Genomic DNA, 20,817 nt, shown 5'->3' with positions numbered 1-20,817 from the left:
TGACAAAATGCTAACAACTCCGAGATTATATCTTTTATAAGAACAAAAACGATTAAAATTTAAAAAATGTTATTCATTTTAATAACAATAAAATAAAACAGCTGAATTATTAAATAAGAAAAATAATTAGCGTAATTAATAAAAATCGAATTAAATGATCTTATCGGCGATGTTCCTCGCAATAAAAAGTAAGAATTTTTCTCTTATTTTTAAATTACTATCGCTTGGAGATAATAGAAAAACAAATAAAACGATCAGTTACTTATTGTGACATTAAGCATCTTTTAATGTTAAAAAAATAACGTAACTTCCGGCCTATAACGGAAGTTTGTATATAGTTAATAGGGGTGTCAGGGTCTTAAGCTTTCCACATCTGGTCTGGATCTTCATCTATGTAACTCAGTTTTCGAGATTAATGAAGGACAGACAAACGGACGATAGCGAGAACGTATAAGTCTGCAATTTGAAAATTTTAGCCCAATTAAATAGGTATATTAGTCAATTAATTATAAAATAAATGAAACGTACACACCTGTACGTACCTGTAAACCTATATAATATTATATAAAATAATACATACGTTTATTCAAATTGTTATTAAAGTAAATACATAGATATATACTAAATTATAATCTATAAATTATTAAGATAATATAACTTAAATTAAGTTATTCAAGTTAAATCATTATTTTAATTGTAATCATTTATGTTGTTATTTAATTATATTTAGTTGCTACTAATTAATTAATAGAATGAAATTATATTAAAGTAAATATAAACATAAATTCAATTTTAAATGAAAATCAATTACAATACTATTTTAAATATTAATATATTTTTTCTTTTAATGTATACAATGTATTTTTACCTATTTATCTTTTCTAACTGTTATATATATATAACAGAGGGAGAGTATGACGATCGGTCAAACAATGACCCCCAAGGTTTTTACATTTTTAGACTCGGGGGGGCCGAGAAATGCTAAAAAAAATTGGGGGGAGTTTCTGTGTGTGTGTATGGGGGCACGATTTTGTTCGCCTACTTTAAAGTTTAATAACTCTTGTACCTTTTATCGAAAAATTCTGAAATTTTGCAAGGAGGTTTGGGTATTAAGGGGATTGATGCTGGTAAATTTTGGTGGTTAAAGGACGAGCGGATGGAGAGATAGAGGAGATCACGTGTCGTATCTCGAGTGAGGTCGGGCTTGATTTTACTGGTTATTAGCATTTTTTCTTTTCTTTTCTTTTAAATAAAACTCATTTCTACCGTTAAAATTAAGCTTTTTATGTATTCAAAGCGTTACTAAATACACAGGGTGTCCCAAAGAAATATAAACACAGTTTAGTTTTTAATAACTTTTATGTTTATTTTCTTAATTTTATTCTAATCATTTTATAATATTATAATATAAAATTAAATCTAAATTATTAAATTAAAATTAAAAAAAAAGTTAGATTAGAAATTTTTAAAAACAGTATATACTCTATATTTAATATTTTATATTTACTTTAATAATTTAATTTTATATTTATATTAATTATATTCAAATAATTATAGAATTAAATAAGAAAAAATAATAGAATTGTGGATTATTTACAAGCTGTTAGCAGTTTAATAATGAATACTTTAAGAAGGGCGTTTACACATAATAAATAATTAAAATAACAAACTACAAAATAAAACTTTTCAAATAATTCCAACTATTTCTCTTTAATTTTATTAATAATATATTTTATATAAATTTATTTATACAATAAAAACCTGTCTAAAACGGTACAATTCTTCGTCCGTGTACAATGAAACCCGTGTGAACCGTACAAGTCCATTTTACGCAGGTTTCATTGTGTTATTTTATTCCGTACTTCCTTATTGTAATTGCCATTGTATCGCTTTAAAATAAATTAAATTAACTTAATACTTAGTTAATAATAATCTTTAAAAGTTATAAAAATAAATAAATAAATATAAATTAGCTATTAAGTTATCTCCTCGTACTTATTTAAATAAAGAATTCTTTTTATAAGGAGCGAGGAAAAAAAATTTTATAAATGATTTCAAACATAAATTATTTAATGAATAATCTTTTTGCCAGTAAATTAAGTAAATAATGGTATTAAACATTATGTAAAACATTAAATGTTAACTGTAGCGTGCAAAATTATCATTGCTTAATTATCTCCATTTAAAAAATAAATTAATCATCAACAATGTTTCTTTTCTTCTGTCCGAGTCGTACTGGAAAATTAATGCTTTAAAGATTGCTAAATTTTAATTAAAATCCGACTTAAAGAATATTAATGATTAAAGTTAATTAGTAAAACGGAATTAATCTCGGGAAAGTTTAATCCCCCGTTTTTATGCTTATTTAAGCAAGTTATCATCAATAAAAATGGTGGCCGAAGTGTTGAGCTGGAGTGTTGTGCCGGGAAGATTCATTGTTGCCGATGTAGACGCTCGTCTATTAATTATTTTTATTCTAGTTGTTAAATTATCAGATGCTATCTTGTAAAGTAATTGCAAAAGAACATTTCTTACCGATTTTTTTTCGGGTGTATCTGTTAGTGACGTAACAGAGAAGAAAAGAAGCTATTGGACGAGTCTCTCCATTGGTGTTCGCAAACGCGCCAACTGCTAATTGAAAGCTGGAGTCGGCAGAGTTCAGTCAGAGCTCGACTCGAAGATGGGTCGAGTCAGCCGCTTCAGAAATATTTTCGGCATAAACGAGTTGTCAGTTTTTAGTCCTCTGTGGAAGGCCCTCCTGGCGGAATACATAGGAACCGCTCTTCTAGTTTTAATCGGTTGTGGCTCTTGTATCGGAGGTTGGACTCGAGATTACGAACCTACAGTGGTACAAATCGCTTTGGCATTCGGATTAGCGGTGGGATGCATCGTACACGCTATAGGTCACGTGAGCGGGGGTCACATCAATCCGGCGGTGACGGTGGCTATGATGCTGACCGGAAAATGCTCCGTCATCAGATCCGTCTTCTATATAATCTGTCAATGCCTGGGAGCCGTCACCGGAGCCGGCCTGTTGAAGGCATTGACACCCACCGCACAGAACGAAGTTTTAGGTACGACTCTAGTCAATTCCAACTTGACACTCCCTCAAGCGTGGGGCGTGGAATTCCTCATCACCTTCGCTTTAGTTTTAACCGTGTTTTCCGTCTGCGATGCAAACAGGAAAGATGCCACCGGATCTCCCGCTCTGACCATCGGCCTGATTGTAGTCACGTCACACCTCTTTGCCGTAAGTGATATTTTTAAGACTGGTGTTATTTTCGTTATTTTTAGGAGGGGGACGAGCAGACTTTCCTAATGTAACTATAAATAATCGGGAACTTATCTTTACTGACGTATTACTCATCATTAGAATGTAAATATTTATATGACATTCGCTTCTTTCGTCGTTAAACGTCCTCGAGTTAAAAAAATTCAAGTAACACTTGTCATTTGACAGAAGGAATTATATTAGTCTATTATATGAAGCGTGTTAGAATGTATTACATTAAGTGAAACGGGGGAGAATTTTGATTTTTGTCCGTTTAAAGAAGTCTTTAAATTTCTGAAAGCCGCTTGGACTTCGTAAAAGAGCAACGTGTATCGATCGAGATTGAAGCATCTGCCGCTTCATTACCGTCCACTAAAGTTATGTCAACAGCGTTAACAGCATCAGAAATCATCATTTCTCTCGGAAATTCTATCGCTGCATACGTTTCCCCCCCCCTTCGGCTTTCACTGGTTATTTAGTTGTTGTTCGCATTTTCTATTCTTTCCCACATTTGCTACACACAACACACGCTCTCGTCTAGTAATTTTCAGACTTCAATTAGACTAATTACATCGGAAATGGGTAAATTCCAAATAATTATCTAGTCGAATAAGTTATTAATAAGCGTTAGAAGAGATTCCTGTAAGATTTTCCATTTAAAAAATGTTTATTTTTCAGGTTAACTATACGGGATCGAGTATGAATTGTGCGAGATCTCTGGGACCCGCCGTATTTTCGGGAATGTGGGAACATCACTGGGTAATTAATCACTTATATTTTCAAAATATCGTCTAAGAAACCAGCTTTATTACACGTATTTATGATTATATAGGTCTACTGGATAGGTCCACTTTCGGGTGGAATCGTAGGTGGTCTGTTGTACGATGCTGTATTTTCTACTCTCCCTCCCTCTCCTCCAAAAAGTGAAGGTGTCGAAGGTTGTTCCAGTAAAATATGTACGGATGAAGACGAGAAAGAAGTTATCGCCGATAGAACAACCACAATTTAGAAATTTTATTCAATCTTTTATCAAAAATCGATGGAAATTGCGGAAGATTCCTGCTACTTTTCCCTTTTGATGACTGGAAATATTGTATCGAGCTATATTGTATATAATTATTGTATACAATATTGTATATAAATATTGTATTGTATTATGTCGGGAAATTTTTTATCCTTTTGCTGGAAATTAATATCATAAATTCTATAAAACTTCTACCTCTGTTGACGTGTTATACGTTATCGAAAAATTACGTAAAAAAATCTTGCACTAATATATAACGTATGTATTGTGAATCGAGTAATTTTATACACGAGTAGATGTCTTGTACATTATATAAAGTTATTTGAATGTTTCCTCAATTTATCAGTCTATCGTGAGTTAATATATTTAAATCGGAGCGTAATTTTATTTATAAAATAATTATAAAACAACATTTTAATGTTATATTTATAATTATAAATGCCGTTTCCAGGATTTAACATTTTCCACCTTCGATCAGTTCTGAAATTTGTGCAATCGTTGCCATTCAAATCTGTGTCAATATTCAATTGAAAAGTCGATATATTTGTTGTGGAATGTTTAATCCATTAAATTATAAATAACATTCCTTTTTTTTCCGAATGAAAACTCACAAAACGATGCTCGGAAATGTATTTTTCAAAGTACGAAATGCGCTTTACGCGTGGTGTATAGCTATTTAAATTTCATATTACGCTTTAATAAAATATAATTTGAAAGTGCCTTTTGTAATCTATAAGCTGTAATGTTGTTTTAAAATATATTACAATGAAGCAACAGATCTGAAAATATCCAATCAATAATGTAAAAAAAACAAGCATCTTGTACGAGTCGAAATCAATAAATAAATAGGGGAAAAAATGGCTCTTATCTGGTGTTTACTACTATTAAATTAGTTTTATTTAATTATTACGTGTTTTTAACTGATTCTACTTTGAAGTCGAAACACTGAGTGAGCATTTTTGTTCGAGTTATTTTTACTACAGTCAGAAATACTGCCAAACTTTCCACGCTTGTTAAATGGGACAAATAAAGTGTCGGGAATTATTTTTAGTATTTGTCTGGGGAATACTTTTTCGATGGAGGTAATAAAAACTTTCTGCTTCGAACAATAGACAATTAAGGTGCCTGCACTTGGAGGATTATTATTATTATTATTATTTATATTTAAAAGTAATAATACAAACGTTAAAACCGTATATCTGTTCGTGTGGTTACATCCATCGATCGACGATAGGATATACATAAAACATTAGAAAACGGAAGTCGGTGTTATCCTGTTTGTAAGCAAGAAATTTCCAATGCCAGCTGGCAGTTGTATTGTTGATACATGTGACTTCTCTTGTACATAATACACGCTTCTGTGTTAAGTTCGATATTATTTTCCAACTTAGAGTAATTAAATACGGTTAGAGAATAATAAAAATTATTAAATTTACTAACTACGTAATGAAATCCTCGATAATACACAACGACAAAAGGTTTAGTGTCTCCGACAGAGAATGGAAAATCAGATAATTATTCAGGCTATTCGCTGGCGTGTTTACTTACGAATACGCGAATAAAATGATTTTAATTAATAAAAATAACAAGGAGAATTATTTAAATTGAAACTATATATATATTATATTTATTAAATTTAATTAAATAGTTGTCAAAAATATAGCGGGTAGAGTAGGAAAATAATTTGAAATGTTCAAAATTCAATGTTACGTACTAGAAAATGCTGGTGGTAGAAACTAAATGGGGATGTCACGTAAGGCAGTTGAAGGGTATTCTGGAAAGAATTTATTCCGGATATCCGAGAAGAAATTCCGATTCGTTTAATAATTTCCAGAAGAATCGATTCTCGAACCCCTATACGAATCGATAGATGCGTGTTTTATCTAATTTCTTCGATTATTTAACTTCTGGTTATCATTGTTATACAATATATTTATTTATAACATATTACAATAATTTATTTTTGTGCTCAAAATATGCGAAAATAATAATAATAATAGGCCTAATAATAATAGTGTTTTCTATTTGTACGAGTAATTTCTAAATCATAGACAATTTAATTAGAAGAAATAATAAAAATAACTTGTAATAAACTATTTTTAATAGGTTAAATACACTGTTGAATAATAACTTGTCACTTTAATTATAATGAAAACGGACAATAATTTATCTTAATTTTAATTAGTGCTTTCCATCTTAATTTAACTAGTACATTTGAATAATTTTTAAGTCTATGTTAAAGCATTTTATAATATGGAACTTCAAAGGAGAGACACTAAAAATACGTATATGGATATGCGAATAGAAGATTAACACGTAACAAAGGGCATAGAAAAATTGTATAAAATAAAACAATTAGTAACTAGAAAACAAGCTAGAAAAAAAGGAATATAAAAAAAAAACTCTATTGGACTACATTCAAGAATCAGGAGAAGCAAAGGCTCTATGTAGAATATATTAAATGATCAATAGAAACAAAGTTTAAGGAGCCCAACTTTAACGTAGTAACAGGAAAGTTAGCAAAGAAAACGTTGAATAAAAGTGTAGATGTTGTTTGACTAAAACAATTTAATAAGGTGAAGAAAGAAAGGTGAGCAGACACACTTTGTTGAAAAAAAAAATGCACATATATACGATGTAAGTTTCACCGTGATATAAATAAAAGAGAGATTGACTGGCTTGAAATGAAATTTGAATGGCCTATTTGTTAAAATATATATGTATATACATGTAAAGAAACATAAGAAACCTTCAAAATATATATAAATAGAAAAATATTAGGATAAAATTTAATCTTTGTTTATTAAACAAATAAAAATATGTTTAATATATTCATTAATTATATATAAATAAATATGTATACTTATTTATTTGCTCTACTTTATACTATACATTTATTAATATATTATATATATATAAAACTATTCGCTATTTTAAACTTTTCACATATAATTCAAATACAAGGGGGTGAAAAAGTAGGTATACAGTTGTGAATCTGAGAAATACAGTATAGATGTTTGGTCTTCGTTATTATTATTATTAGTTTTCCCTTATTTGTGATTTAATTTATGCATAAAAGTAAATGTTTTTTCTTGCTTTTTCCCTCATAATTTTTCCATAATAACAATTGTATACCTACTTTTGCACTCCTGTGTATAATTTTAAAAGTAAATTGTCCATTAGTAATTTGATGAAAGTAGTAGCAAAAATAATAATAATAAATAAATAAAACATTTAAAAACAAAAAAAAAAAAATAATAAGGAGTCTTATAAAAATCTAATACTTATTGATTGACATTATACTTCTAAAAATCCAGCAACGAGTTGCGTAACTTTCCCGGCAAAAAAAAAGTTAAAAATTGTGTGTAGTGTCATCTATTACGATATTTTATTTAAAAACTTATTATATTATTAATTAACCTCTTAACAACGGTCATTTTTTGATGTTTTCGTCGGTGGTCGTTGTTCACAGGTTTCACGTGTAGTACTCATATAACCTTATTTACATTCGTGTAAACTTTGTTTTCCGTTTCGAATATGGCTCCATAATCGGAAATAACCGTATTGATATCGTTGTATTTTACTTATTACACGAAAAAACAGCAATGAGATCACCCTCCAGGTAAAAAAAAACAGTGCACAATAAATTTATTCGAATATTTTCACTTAAAAATTGCTGCTCGGTGAACAATAAGAAGATAAAAATAATTAATTTTCAAATTAATTTATTCTGTTAGGGGAGGGGGAAAAAAGGTAATCGGGCAATGTACCTCTAAACTTAATTAATTAGTAAGCTAAGAGCATATTTAATTTTTTTTAAAATACTTTAAGTAATTGACTTTTTATTAACTCAGATAAGTAAGACTTACGTAGAGGTAATTCTTCTATTCGTAAGGACAGATTCTTTATTTTTTAACCTTGAAACGAAGCAGAAAAAAGAAAAGGGAGAGTCAGGAATAAGATTCCAAGTTTCCTAAAAATAAATAAAGAATAGATTTTGTTGTGGTAACTTTCAAATTCGGGTGATTATTTTTATAGAAATGTACAAAGAAATATTCGTGAACCGTAAGTATGCAAACACATTTGTGTTGACATGCCGAAAGCTCGGCTATTATTAGTATCCAAGGATCTAATAGTAGTAAACTTCGATAAAGTCACCCTCAGTCGGGAATTTTTGGGGAAAAAACCCTATAAATTCCCGTCTAACGGTACGACTCGAATTCCGTCGATAGGGGAATTTTCGAGGATTTTTTCTAGTGGCCATCTGCGGTCCATACTCCAATAAATTGATGTTAGTTTTACTAACGACAAAAGGAAAACCCTTTAAGACTTTTTTTTTATTAATAACGAAGTATCCTGCTTATTTTATTTCCTTAGAAAAAAAGGCAAAAAAGGGCCAATCTATTCGGCCCTATACCAAGCTATCAACGGCCAATTACGTGTTTTTTGGTTAATTCCGAGTTTTATGGTAGTCGACATTTAAGAATTTTGAGATATTCCATCATTGTAATTCGCATTTTCGGTCTGTGACAGATTAACCGAGTAATTAACATTGATGAAACTTTCTCATGTAAGCTAATGCGAAGGTGGCGTGATCCCTCTTTTCTAACTTTGACAACGAATTTGACAGTTTACGTCTCTGTAATGACCGTAAAACATGATCATCTAGTAATGTATTTTATCGTTTTTAAAATTATTAATTAATTTAAAAAAATAAAAAAAAAATTCGAAATAGCTTTCTCGATACCGTGCTGCCATCTCTTAATGAAATTTTAAAACTTTTATTTTTTATATTATAAAATTTACATGTAATTAATCTTAAAGTTAATTATTTATTAATAAAGTTTAAAAATTTTTAATGACAAACTTTTAGATTACCGATAAGAAATTTTAATTATAAAATATTAAAAAGCTTTTTACTTTTTATAATTTTCTTGCCTGTAGATGGCAGCAGGATGCAACTTATTAGGAAATGGAGTTTTGAATAAGACATTTTTTAAAATTCGTTTTTAGAAAGAAAAAAAAACGAATTAGAAATGAATTAATTAAATTTTACGTTAAAGCCTGTTAAGATTTAATGTAAAATTAAATTAAGTAATAAAAGCAATTTTAATTATAGTTACGTCAATTAAATTAAGGCAATGGACGATGAAAATTTATATAGAATTTTGTACAAAACAAATATTTTATTTTAAAAAAGTATTCGGAAATATCCAACAAACACTGTCGTAAAAATTAAAAGTCATTTTGGTTTCTAGGAACTAAAAGTTCGTACTTAAAATCAAACACAAGAAAGAACATTTGGTTTGTTGATACTGTATTTCAATGTCCGTTTTCTTTAATAGAAAATAATAATAATAATTAATAATAATAATAATAATAATAATAATAATAATGTTCTACGTCGGATCACAATATGAGATGCTTGAACATGACACATATTTTGGTCCCAACGGAGACATCGACAAGCTTCCTTGTATATAAGTATTATATACACCCGATTTATAAAAGAGAAATTTCGTTCTTTCAAATGTTTAAAAATGTTATTACAAAGTGATTCGTTTGGCATTCTACCCACAAAATTACATTCCGATTTATTCCAAATCGAATTAAATATCTTTGGCATTTGGCTGACTTTTGATGCAAACCACACTCTCTTGCATGATTGTCTTGAGGGAGATCTTGCTAATTGAATAAATTCCCGCTTTGTCACGAGCCTATCGATTGGTCTATACAAGGAAAAAAAAAAGACTATCCGATTATGTTTTTGGTCAACGACCTATCGTCCAAGTTATCTTCAATCGTTATGAATGCCAACTTCTTATCGTCCAATGTTCCATTTGCATCCGTCAGGGATGCTTTGTCTCCCTCGTCGCTTCTTTCTTCTTCGTGAGTGTAATAAACCGCTCCGTGCCTGCGATAAAGTATGATAACAATAATAATTATTAAAAGCACCATCATGGCGGTGAGGGCGATGATAAGTCCGAGTTGAGGACTCGCTAATATTCCGATTCTAAATTCGGTGAAGGGTTTAACACAGGAACCCATCTCCTCCAGTTGTAGAGTGGACACTTCTCTTTCGTATAAATGCATGGGGGATGAGCATTTAGCGCATCTTTTGCTGGTTTCGCAGGTTTTTTTATAAGTTTCCGAGGCGTTAATCCATTGTAGCATCTCTGTGAAATCGCAATCGGTGCACGACCACGGGTTTTGATCCAGGTATACTTGATTAATGGTGTCGAAAATTGACAATACCGAAGTATTCAGAGCTTTAAATTTATTGGACGACAAATCCAGTATTGTCAAGTTTTCTAAGTAATCAATGGATGAAGCGGATAAGTTAAAAAGTTGATTGTTAGATAAATCCAAATAATTCAAATGAATATTGTTATGAAACATTCTTGAAGTCAAATGACTTAGATCGATACCGGAGAGAGACAGTTCTCGTAGATTGGGTAGCTGTTGCAAAATTCCGGCCACAACTTCTGCATTTAGGGAGTTATAACTTAATTTCAGATTGGTTAATGTATTTCCGGAATCCATTAGGATTAAGGGTTGAAGATCCTTTAGATAATTGTGGGATAAATCCAACTTAGTGATGGTTGTATTGCAAAAGGCACAGGGAGATATCCCGGTTATTCGATTATGAGATAATCCTAAATGTTTCAGTGATATTCCAGCAAATGCATGAATTTCCAGATACTCCAACACGTTGTGATCCAAATATAAGTTTCTTAAAAATGGCATGAAACTAAATTCGTTTGAGATTAAAGACGAGAACCGATTATGTCTCAGATCTAGCACTTCTAAATTTGGTAATCTCTGATAAATGTGAAAGTGTAGTGTACTTAATTGACAATAAGACAAATTTAAAACCCTTAAAGGCCAAAGATCTTTCATATGATCCGGATTAATCTCTTTTATCGGATTTCCGCTCAAATCCAAAATTTCCAAGCGATGTAATTCGAAGAATAAACGTGGTACAAGAGAAGTGAACTTATTTCTAGCCAATGACAAGTTCCGTAAATTGGTCAGAAGCCTGAATGTGGCCGAAGGCGAAGCAGCCAAATTATTGTTACTAAGATTCAGGCTAGTTAAATTTTTCAGGCCGTTGAAATCCTTTTCCCTCAGGAGTGTCAGGTTGTTAAAACTTAAATCTAACCGCCGGATATTGTATCCGGGCCAGAAAGAGCTATCACCGATAGCTGGAATGTATGAATGTGTGATTTGAACTTCCCTTAGGAGACCAAAGTCGAAAAATATGCGTCCTAGAGTCAAATTGTTGGGATTATCGGCAGGAGCCGAGATAATAAGCACTTCCACGTTCTTGTCCATTTCTGATATAGGTATCGATTTCATCCCCCCGTTTTCGCACAGAACAGTATTTCTTCCGTGTCTCATGCCACAAAAACAGTCTGTGGGGCACTTGCTGTCGACTGTGACCAAAAAAACAAGCACGGATAAAACGATCGCCTTCATGGTTTCCTCTTTTCGGAGATTATCCAACCTGAAATATAAATATTTATTTTTTTTTAAAAAAAAAGAAAAAAAAAACTAGAAATATTTATCATAGATTAATAAAAGAATAATTTTAAATAAATCACGGACATTTGTTCCCCTCGTACAATACCGTATTAGGAACGAATAATTTGTAAAAATGTCGCCGGAGAGCCAAAGAAAACCGTTGTAAATGATTTTAAATCTACGCCTACATCTATTATATAACCGATTGATCTTCATTTTTGTTAAAGAAATGATAATACAATTGGAGCAAAGATGAAAGCTTGTCTCGAATAAGAGTAAGGCCTCTGGCAAGGCATCTCTTTCGTAGACAGCTGTCACCGTCTAATTTTTGCCGTTATAATTGATATGGCATATCATAATGCGTATCTACCGCACAGCATTCGCTTGTATTAATTTAATTTTAACAAGTAGGAGCCGTTCTCAAAAGATGTACTACATAAAAGCCCCTTTATAAACAGTGTTTAAAAATTGCATCTTTGCTAAATTAAGATTAGAAACTTTGAAAAATTGGATACGTCTGTAATTATTCATTCTATTAAAACGTCTGTAAAAAAAAGGGGGAGGGGGTGAGTGATAAGGCTCCGAGTCACACAAAAATACGTAAATAAATCAAAAATTTAACTGATCGAAAGTGTATTAAATGGAGATTATTTTCTTTTTTAATATGGGAAAAAGTAAGTTTATTCTAAAGAAATTGGAATATTGTAGGATGTAAAAGTGGCGTAATATTTCACGAGTAAACAAAACGAGATCCCGTAAAAATCGGTTAAACCTTCTGCTTTAGATGTAAAATTTCCCAAAGAAAATTAGAATTTTGTCTCTTTTACGTATACATCTCAACCGGAGCGAGAGAAAAAGAATGGTAAAGTTTGGATAAAGGTTTCCAAAAAAAAGGGGGGGAGAGTCTTTATAGGAGTGAGTCAAAGCTGAAAGGTGTGCAGGTGAGGAGTAGGTGTGCCCGCAATCGGATCAAAGGTCGAAGTGTGGAAATTTAGGTGGCGAATAGAATAAATCACCTTTTAATTTCACGGACGGTTTCATTCGACGTCTTTCCGCTTTTTCGGTCGAGTGCTAAGTCAGATGCTTGTCTTCCGTCAATCTGTCGTATTGACATAGATGATGGCTCTTTGAAAGAACACAAAGGTCTACTTCCTGTCTCCAGCCATCACCCACTATTGTAAGTGCGCCCTTACTCCCATGGGAAACTAGACCACTGTTTATAATAATCCAAACGGGGCAGGTGGCAAAAGTCTTGCCGAAAATTATCTCGCCTCGGAAATATTTTTTTTGTTTACTTTCTAGTTTTTCAAATTTAAATCTAGCAGCGTGCCACTTTAGAATTTATTTTATTTACTTGGGGTAAAAGTAGGGTGTGAAATAATTCGAATTGACCGTTGTCTACGTCACGAAATTACATAGAATTTAATGTAGTTAAGGAGGATACCTAATCGCCTACCATTTGAGCCGGTAGAACGAAAGAAATTTCATGCTTGGCTTAACTATCAAATGTCATCCCGGTATTGATATAACCGATATCGTATCGTATTATATGACTTATCAAAAGTATAATAAATATTTTCCTGCATGCGTAAACATAAATCGAAAGAACTTTTCGAGTGTCCTTTTTTTTTCGATTAAAATAACAGCGTTTTAGTTGTAGGAAGCGGATACGAGTACCGTAACCGGATCCGTCAACTACACTTATTTTTTCTGTAAACAATGCCGTATAAACGCTCGTAAAATCTCTCATCCACTTCGGGATTCCTTCGGTTATTTTTAGAAATAATTATTTGTTGTTAAGAAAAGCGTTTCGCGGCATTGAAACTCGTGTGAAGCGACCGACCGCGGCGCATTTCGGGTCGTGAATGACCACTGATTCATTCGACGTAAAAGGAACAAAGCGTTAACTTGTACAGCTGCTGGTTGCCATTTTTCCTGTTTATAGCTTTCCGCCGGTGAAGGGAGGTAAACATACTATCCATTCATTGTACCACCGCTGTGTACTCGACAAACATTCTTCTCTAAGAATAAGTTTCTTAGTATATATTCTTTTTATTGACACACTTAATTCGACGGGATGGTGAAGAAAATTTAACGACCAGTTTCTGTGTCGTTCCCAGACTATAAGGTCAAGCCATTATCTTAAAGTTATCGTGGAAACTGATGGCCGCCATTAGTTTCTCCGACCGTCACGCTTCGCCGACTTTTACCTGTTTTGACAGGTAGATAACACCTGTTGAAGGTAACCGGAGCTACACACACAAAAAAAGAGAGCTTAAAAATAACCGAACAATTGTGATTTATTCATTTATACGCAACAAGCTTTGTTCGAGACGGCAAGTTTTAAGCAGAAAGTTCGACTTTGTACTTCGCTATCGCTTTTATTCGATTGCATTTCGTCGCTAGACTTAACTCATTTAGCGATAAAAATCGTCGCAGTAGATTTTGCGAGTCACGAAATTCTTGGATTATCTTTTAACGAGTCCGTTTCTGCTTAAATATTATCGCGGTTATATCGAACCGAACCGCTAGCGAGAACGATAATTAGTTAAAGAGGACAGGCCAAACGCATTTATAAAAATCTCGTACAATAATTAAATACACAGGATGTAGCGGTAAGCAATTGTTTTAGAGGTTATAAGCGAGGTTAAAATGTAATTTTAATGATGCTGACACGCTTGGTTGGGTATTATTTATTAAATGTAAGCGAAGGCAAAAAAAAAAAAAATTTCCCCGACAAATGAAAATAAACCGAACTTCATTACGTCAGATTTCGAGTGCTTAAGAGGGTTTAAATACTTCGATGTTTGAAAAACGGTCGCAGGTGCATAGCGGAATCAGTCAAAATAATGTAAACACTCAAACTTAGTTATTTGCTTCGCTTTAAAGCGAGTTAAGATAGTGAAAAGAGTTTTCGCACGAATCTCCCCAATTCATCGCATGAGTCAGAAGATCCCGGACTTCCATCAATAATTCAAAACAAAGTTAAATCCCGGGCGTCATGTCATCTCAGTTCTCTAAACCACGCAACACGCAGCGTGAGGCATGGACGGATCATGAGTCATAAATCCAAACACGACGAGAGCCGCTAATTATTACAGATTTTAGTATATTACAAAGCGTCGATGCCAACCATCAATCGATTTCTTGGCCATTTTTACACAACTTCTTTCGGAGCAAGTTGTAACATTTAAATAACTGTTCGCATGACAAATAACAGTGGAAATTTCTGTTTTTTTTTATAAGAACGGAACCATCCCGGTCCGAGTAGGTAGAATCACTTTACAGAGACTCAGACGGCTTACAATCTGTGGTACTTCTCTCCTCCCATCTTTTCTTCTTTTTCTTCGCTCGCACAATCACTGAATGCAACTCCCTACCGCGAACAAAAAGTAACCTATCAGACTCAACTGAAAAGCATTACATAAACTATTTTTTTTTTAATCCATGCATTCACTTAAGGTGAATGGGATTCCGAGTACAATTCCTCCAAATTCGTTTACATCAAAATAGATTTCTTCTTTTATATATATATATGTAAGCAACCCTCCCTGTTCATATTTTTCATATTAGACTACCGTTCAGACGGAGAATATTTCGCGAGGAAGATTCGATTTTTCTTTCAATTAGTTAAATGAGTTGTCTTTCTTAGCATAAGACGGGACGACTGACGTTCCCTACTAAGTGCAGTATACGTAGCAATCAATATGTTCAGACGTGTGTTAAGCACGCAACTTAAATGATCGAATAGGTAATTGGGGCATTGTCCGAATGGTCGTAATGTCAACCTCGTTCCAGAACGGGTTATTCGAATGCGGGTTACCGAAAAATTACGCAAGCATCCAAATCGGAAGTAATTCTCATCCGCGACGTGACGTCACATCCGGTTTTCCTCAACCGACGACGACGACGACGACGTCGAACCACCTACGATCGAGGTGTTTTCTCGGACGGACGTCTTACTTCCTATGACTAGTTTTATGAGTCAGGAAAGAGGTGGAGCGACCCTCAAATCGCCTCTCAAATGGGATATGGTCTACTGATTTCTCAAAAAAGAAAGAAATGAAAAAAGGGGGAGAGGAACACGAAAAGAAGAGACTCGTTTTAAGGTGTGCTTTTTTTTCACCTGAGATGATTTACCTGGGGTTTCGACCGGAGGGAGAATAAGTCGATCGAGTTATCTGTTTAAAACTTAAGTTGCATACATCGATTTTGCAATCTCCCTCGACAAAAATGCTAAAGTTTCGTAATAGACGAAAGTTGGGTAGAAGATAAAGATTTAGAGAGTAAATAAAAAGAAACGATTGAAAATGGAAGGGATCGTCGGAATTTCGAGGGGTGAAATTAATGATTTATACGAGAAGAGAAATTCTTTGGGGACCGGATGACTCACGGAATCATTCCTATACACTCTCCATTTACGAAGGGGTAGAAGGAAAAGGTAGTTTTCTATCCTCTAATCATCCGCCGCATGGTTTTGTCCCCTGGCATGACTCATATCACTGACTCACATTGATAGAAGTTTTAATGAAAACCCTCGTAAATATTTCACACTCGTTGACTAATCCCTAAAATAAGTTAAAAACATTTCCGACTTATCACCGCTCAGACCAGTTTCAAGTCGGTCGAGTCACGTAAAACTAAAAGCTTTAACAATACGAAAGTTCACGTAGACTTAAATAAAAAATAAAAAAATAAAAAAATACAATTTAAATAAGTTTTCTACATAGAAACCGAGTGTAAAAGTAAAGTATTTTTATAAAGATTCTTACCTAATTTATAAAACTTTTGCTGATTTACTAACTTCCATCCGGACGGCAGCGCGTTTACTCTACGAGTGATAGCATCGCTAGCTTCCCGTCATTCACTTGACGGTGTCAATATCACGTGTCGACATCATCCAATGAGAACGGCTCAAGAAGGGGGCAACTTAGGATTCGTCGTATTACCAGTGTGTTACTACAGAATATTAAACGCGGACTGTTCTCACGAAAAGAAGGAGATATGCCTTGTTTACTTTAAAGCGAAGTACGGGCCCGTATACGTTTCGCTTTATTACGTAACCTTAATTCGGGTTCTAATCTCTTTAGCCTTTAAGGTTATTTTTTTTTTTTACGTAGCGTAAAGAGGCGACATCCTGTTATATCTCACGCGAATCGCTAGAAACGAATGCCAAGTCTGCACGTTTTCGTTTCCTCGCGGATGAGTCGCCTCCATTTAACAATTTTCACAATAGCCCCGACTCCATTCATTAAATTTACTCATTGTTCTACGTCGCACGCAAAACATTTATCACCGATAAACAAGTTTTTAGTAATTCCGTTTTCCATTCTGGTCATTTTGTAACGGTGACAGATGTCCGGTTGCGCGACTCTCCTCCATTCAAAATCCCTGCCAGTTGCCAACCTCCTACTACAATGGCTACTTTATTGTCGTCAGCACGCGTCACATGACCAACTCGTGCTATCGAACAAAAAAAAAAGTGGCAGGAATTAGCGATGGTTGTATTACTTGAGGCTAGGAGGATTGCATTGTCTACTTTCGACGGCTCGGACACTCCACTTGTATGGAGTTGAGAAAATTGATCGATTTTTTGTGACCTTGGAGTGGAAACTTGAGCCCACTAAATAAAATATTTCGAATATGCTCTCGAAACTGTCGACTTATCCTTTTTATTTGTGTATTTGTAAACGTAAACTTCATTAAAAATGTTTTTCCGCATTTATTTTTGGAAGCTGGCTATCAATTTTACTTAATTACCCCATTTATATAATATAATCTAAAGCCAAGTTCGAATAATTCCTTTAGAAAAGATGGAATTTTTTTAAGTAGGATAACTTAAACTTATAACATTTTAACACTATCGTAACATATGATTTATCTTGTTTTATTTTCGAAAGATATTTTCTGTGTTTTATTCGTCCTATAAGGCTCTCGACGTTAGCATAAATATATTATCGATCGGAAATTAAATTTATGCATTGCATCGATGTCGCAATGTCAAGTTTTCATTGGCAATTCGCATAATCAATTCGAGTTTCCTGGAAATTTGTTTCCTTCCCGCATGATATACCTTTCTGGGAAAAAGAAACGTGAGTTAAGAACTTACCTTAAGCAGAATTTTTATATGAATCATTTAGAAAGGAAGTTACGAGGTAATGAAACTCGCCTGCTCTTTCTGTATTGATAAAAAAAGAACTTCTATAATAAAACTACGGGACGTCGAACACTCCTTAAATTTTCACTCTTCTAAAATTGCCAATTGATTGAGCGATTTTGCCTCCCACCGCTATAAGAAGAAACCAGTCGAATGGAATTTCTACAACAGCTTCGAGTACTCTCCCTCTTCCTATTATAAAAGTACAGTCAATAACAACCCAACTTACCAGTGTTAAGCATCAAACGCGAAACAAACAACCCCCCACTACTAATGTCGAGTCGAAGATCAAACAGACTAAAAAAGAAGAATAATAATAATAAAAAACCTTTTATTAATTCCCTCGCCGATTGATCTTTATCAATTTTCTCGCTTGGTAACTTTTAACAATTGCCTCGTCTATTATTAAATCTCTGTTGCCAATTAGTGGAACGTTTGCATCTATGTAAATTGCTTATAAAAATTCGTCCCAAAACGGATTTTGTCACAGGGTCGTCCACTTTAGGGATCCTTTCCCACCCCAACGAGATAGTATCTATGATTCTGGATCGCATTATCCGTATTGTTTGGTTCTCTTCAATCATGTTAGCTTGCCACCGTCAGAATCGTTCAAGCGACCATTATCCCAACAATAGTGTCTACGCGGAGACTTCGAAATAGAAAAAGTCAATGTAATGAAATTTTTCCTATAAAAAAAAAAGAAAATGTTTCCGCGGGCATCGAAAACACGAATAGACTGTCAATGCCATCAAAGCGTACTACAATTCAATTGACAATTATCAACGCCAATTATCCTTTCGACCGATACAAATGGTACAATGTCATTAATATTCCAACAAATACAGAATGACAGAAAAATGGTGAAAATATAGGATTCCCTCACGCGACTTTGCTATTCTGAAATTGCTTTTCATTTGCCATAAAACTGCTCTTTGCACAATTGAATCATATTTGACTGCCCTGTCGATATTGGATTCGCTCCGATGGGTCAAACTTTATGTACAGATGCTGCAATGCACACACTCGCCGGGGCCAAGCGGCGAAAAGGCAATAAAAGTATCAATTATTGATATTACTAGGTAATAAATAATGTTCGCTTTTATTTATTCTATCTTTTGTACTATTCGATATCGTTTGGCAGACATTTTTTCTATTTCCCGTATCGAGCGATGGTGTAATAAATAACAACAGCCTATCGAATGGAATAGCAAATTTGAACCCGCTACACAGAGAATTCTCTGTAATTACGGCATTTGAATATTCTCTTTAACGGTTAAAAATAGCTTTAAAGTCACATTTTTGTTAACAATCTCTTCCAATTCTTCGTCTTACGAAAGAAGTATCCGTTGGCATGCGTGATAACGTAATCGCCTTATAGACCTTTATTCATTGTTTTGCCCGTTAAAGATATATAAAAATAATAATAATTGCTGGTAATTATTGTATTATTAATCTATTTTCGTTTAGGAAAGCAGAACTCTTTTGTAACTCCAGTAGAAGTTTTGTTTTATTGTCTGAGGCACCCTAGACTTATCCTTATCGATAGAAATCTAAGAAATTCGCCCGAGTTCCCAACTTATTTCTTAAAATTTCCGGTTAGAATAGATTAAAAAGTAATTTTTATAGATAATTTATGTTAAAAGTATAATTAGGTGAGAGCTTTAATGGTATAAGTTCATTGATGAAATTCCAGAGTGGAAAAGTTGAACTCTTGCCAATTGCATCTTTAACGTTTATTTAAGTACAGTACTCGCGTATATCGATAATAAATTTAATGTAAATATTATTTTTTTAAAAATTAACAAAATAGTATAGTTATAATTGTTGTCATTTATTTAAAATTAATCAAATCTACATTAATCGCCCAATACGTTATTTAACTGGCTATTAATTATTGAATGGAGAAGATCGATGGAAGTAGCAATGGTAGAGCATTTTTAAAGTTCCGTTTCCAGTCTACTGTGTTGTTAAATTACTACTTTTTCCAACGATAAACAATAGATTTGGAAGGACATATTCGCGACATTATTGACATAAAGGCGTTTATGCATGTTGGATTTATGCGTGATATTCCGAACACGTATTCATCCGGGCGAGTGCTGTTTATGTAGTTTAAAGACCGAGTCAACCATTTAAAAAACAAAAGTAGATTTTTATCAAACCATCGAAATTCGATGAAGCGATTCTTTCCACTTCTCATTTTCATTCTGTTCACAGGCCACTCTCCTATAAGAGGTTTAACCTAGTTTCGTAATAACGCACATTTTAACGTTTTAAAAATTTAAATAATATAAGTGTATGCCTGTATCTATATATATATATTATATCACAAAATACATGAAAGGTGTCTATTAATGCTTACCAATGTTCTTAAATATCTTGAAACACAAGCCCTTACATATCTCGAAATAGACTCGCCCCACTAAAAATAAACGGCTCATATATATATATATAATTTAATTAAAATATTATTATTATTATTTAACATCTTTCGTGTAAAATTTAATGAAAGTAATACATAAATAGCAATTTATTAAATTAATACAGCTTAATTGATACTAAATCTTCTTTAAGAGAGAGAGAAGAGAGCTCCAAATTAAGGCTGTAAAATGGAATATAAAATAAAAGAAATTTAATAATCGATTTATTTCTCTCCTTATAATGTGTTAAATGTTATAATTTATAAGTATTTGGCTAAAATTACGCTTTGATTAATTAATTATCCGCATTAAGTGGATTACGAAAAGAGAGTCGTTGTTTAAAAGTAATCAAGCATTGGAAATATTAATGATTATAATTATTGTCTCTGACTAGACCACGTTTTTAGATCGTTACTTCTTC

General features: G+C 32.9%; 2 protein-coding genes and 1 long non-coding RNA gene across 4 annotated transcripts; 1 reads left to right on the top strand and 2 right to left on the bottom strand.

Moving 5' to 3' along the window:
* Window positions 1–258: 258 nt before the first annotated feature.
* On the bottom strand, window positions 259–8,175 carry LOC136980211 (uncharacterized). 2 transcript variants are annotated; one of them, XR_010881514.1, is made up of 2 exons: window positions 8,165–8,175; window positions 259–456 (listed from the first exon to the last, which is right to left on the bottom strand). It is a non-coding gene; the product is annotated as an uncharacterized lncRNA (long non-coding RNA). The 2 variants fall into 2 exon arrangements; XR_010881513.1 differs by lacking the exon at window positions 8,165–8,175 and adding an exon at window positions 2,536–2,712.
* Window positions 2,632–5,016, top strand: LOC136980210 (aquaporin AQPAe.a-like). Its single transcript, XM_067276288.1, has 3 exons — window positions 2,632–3,250; window positions 3,950–4,030; window positions 4,104–5,016. The coding sequence occupies exons 1-3, from the start codon at window positions 2,681–2,683 to the stop codon at window positions 4,278–4,280; spliced, it is 828 nt and encodes a 275-aa protein (XP_067132389.1). The 5' UTR covers window positions 2,632–2,680; the 3' UTR covers window positions 4,281–5,016.
* A 1,275-nt stretch (window positions 8,176–9,450) lies between the features above and the next one.
* Window positions 9,451–16,751, bottom strand: LOC136980208 (leucine-rich repeat-containing protein 15-like). Its single transcript, XM_067276286.1, has 2 exons — window positions 16,592–16,751; window positions 9,451–11,802 (listed from the first exon to the last, which is right to left on the bottom strand). Exon 2 carries the CDS (start codon window positions 11,772–11,774, stop codon window positions 10,047–10,049), a length of 1,728 nt encoding a protein of 575 aa, XP_067132387.1. The 5' UTR covers window positions 11,775–11,802; window positions 16,592–16,751; the 3' UTR covers window positions 9,451–10,046.
* Window positions 16,752–20,817: the final 4,066 nt, after the last annotated feature.

The sequence above is a fragment of the Centruroides vittatus genome, unplaced genomic scaffold, assembly GCF_030686945.1.
Source record: "Centruroides vittatus isolate TY-2023 unplaced genomic scaffold, ASM3068694v2 contig_680, whole genome shotgun sequence".
Lineage (NCBI taxonomy): Eukaryota > Metazoa > Arthropoda > Arachnida > Scorpiones > Buthidae > Centruroides > Centruroides vittatus.
Note: the sequence above shows the minus strand (reverse complement) of the source record. Positions and strands in the feature narration are given on the sequence as shown.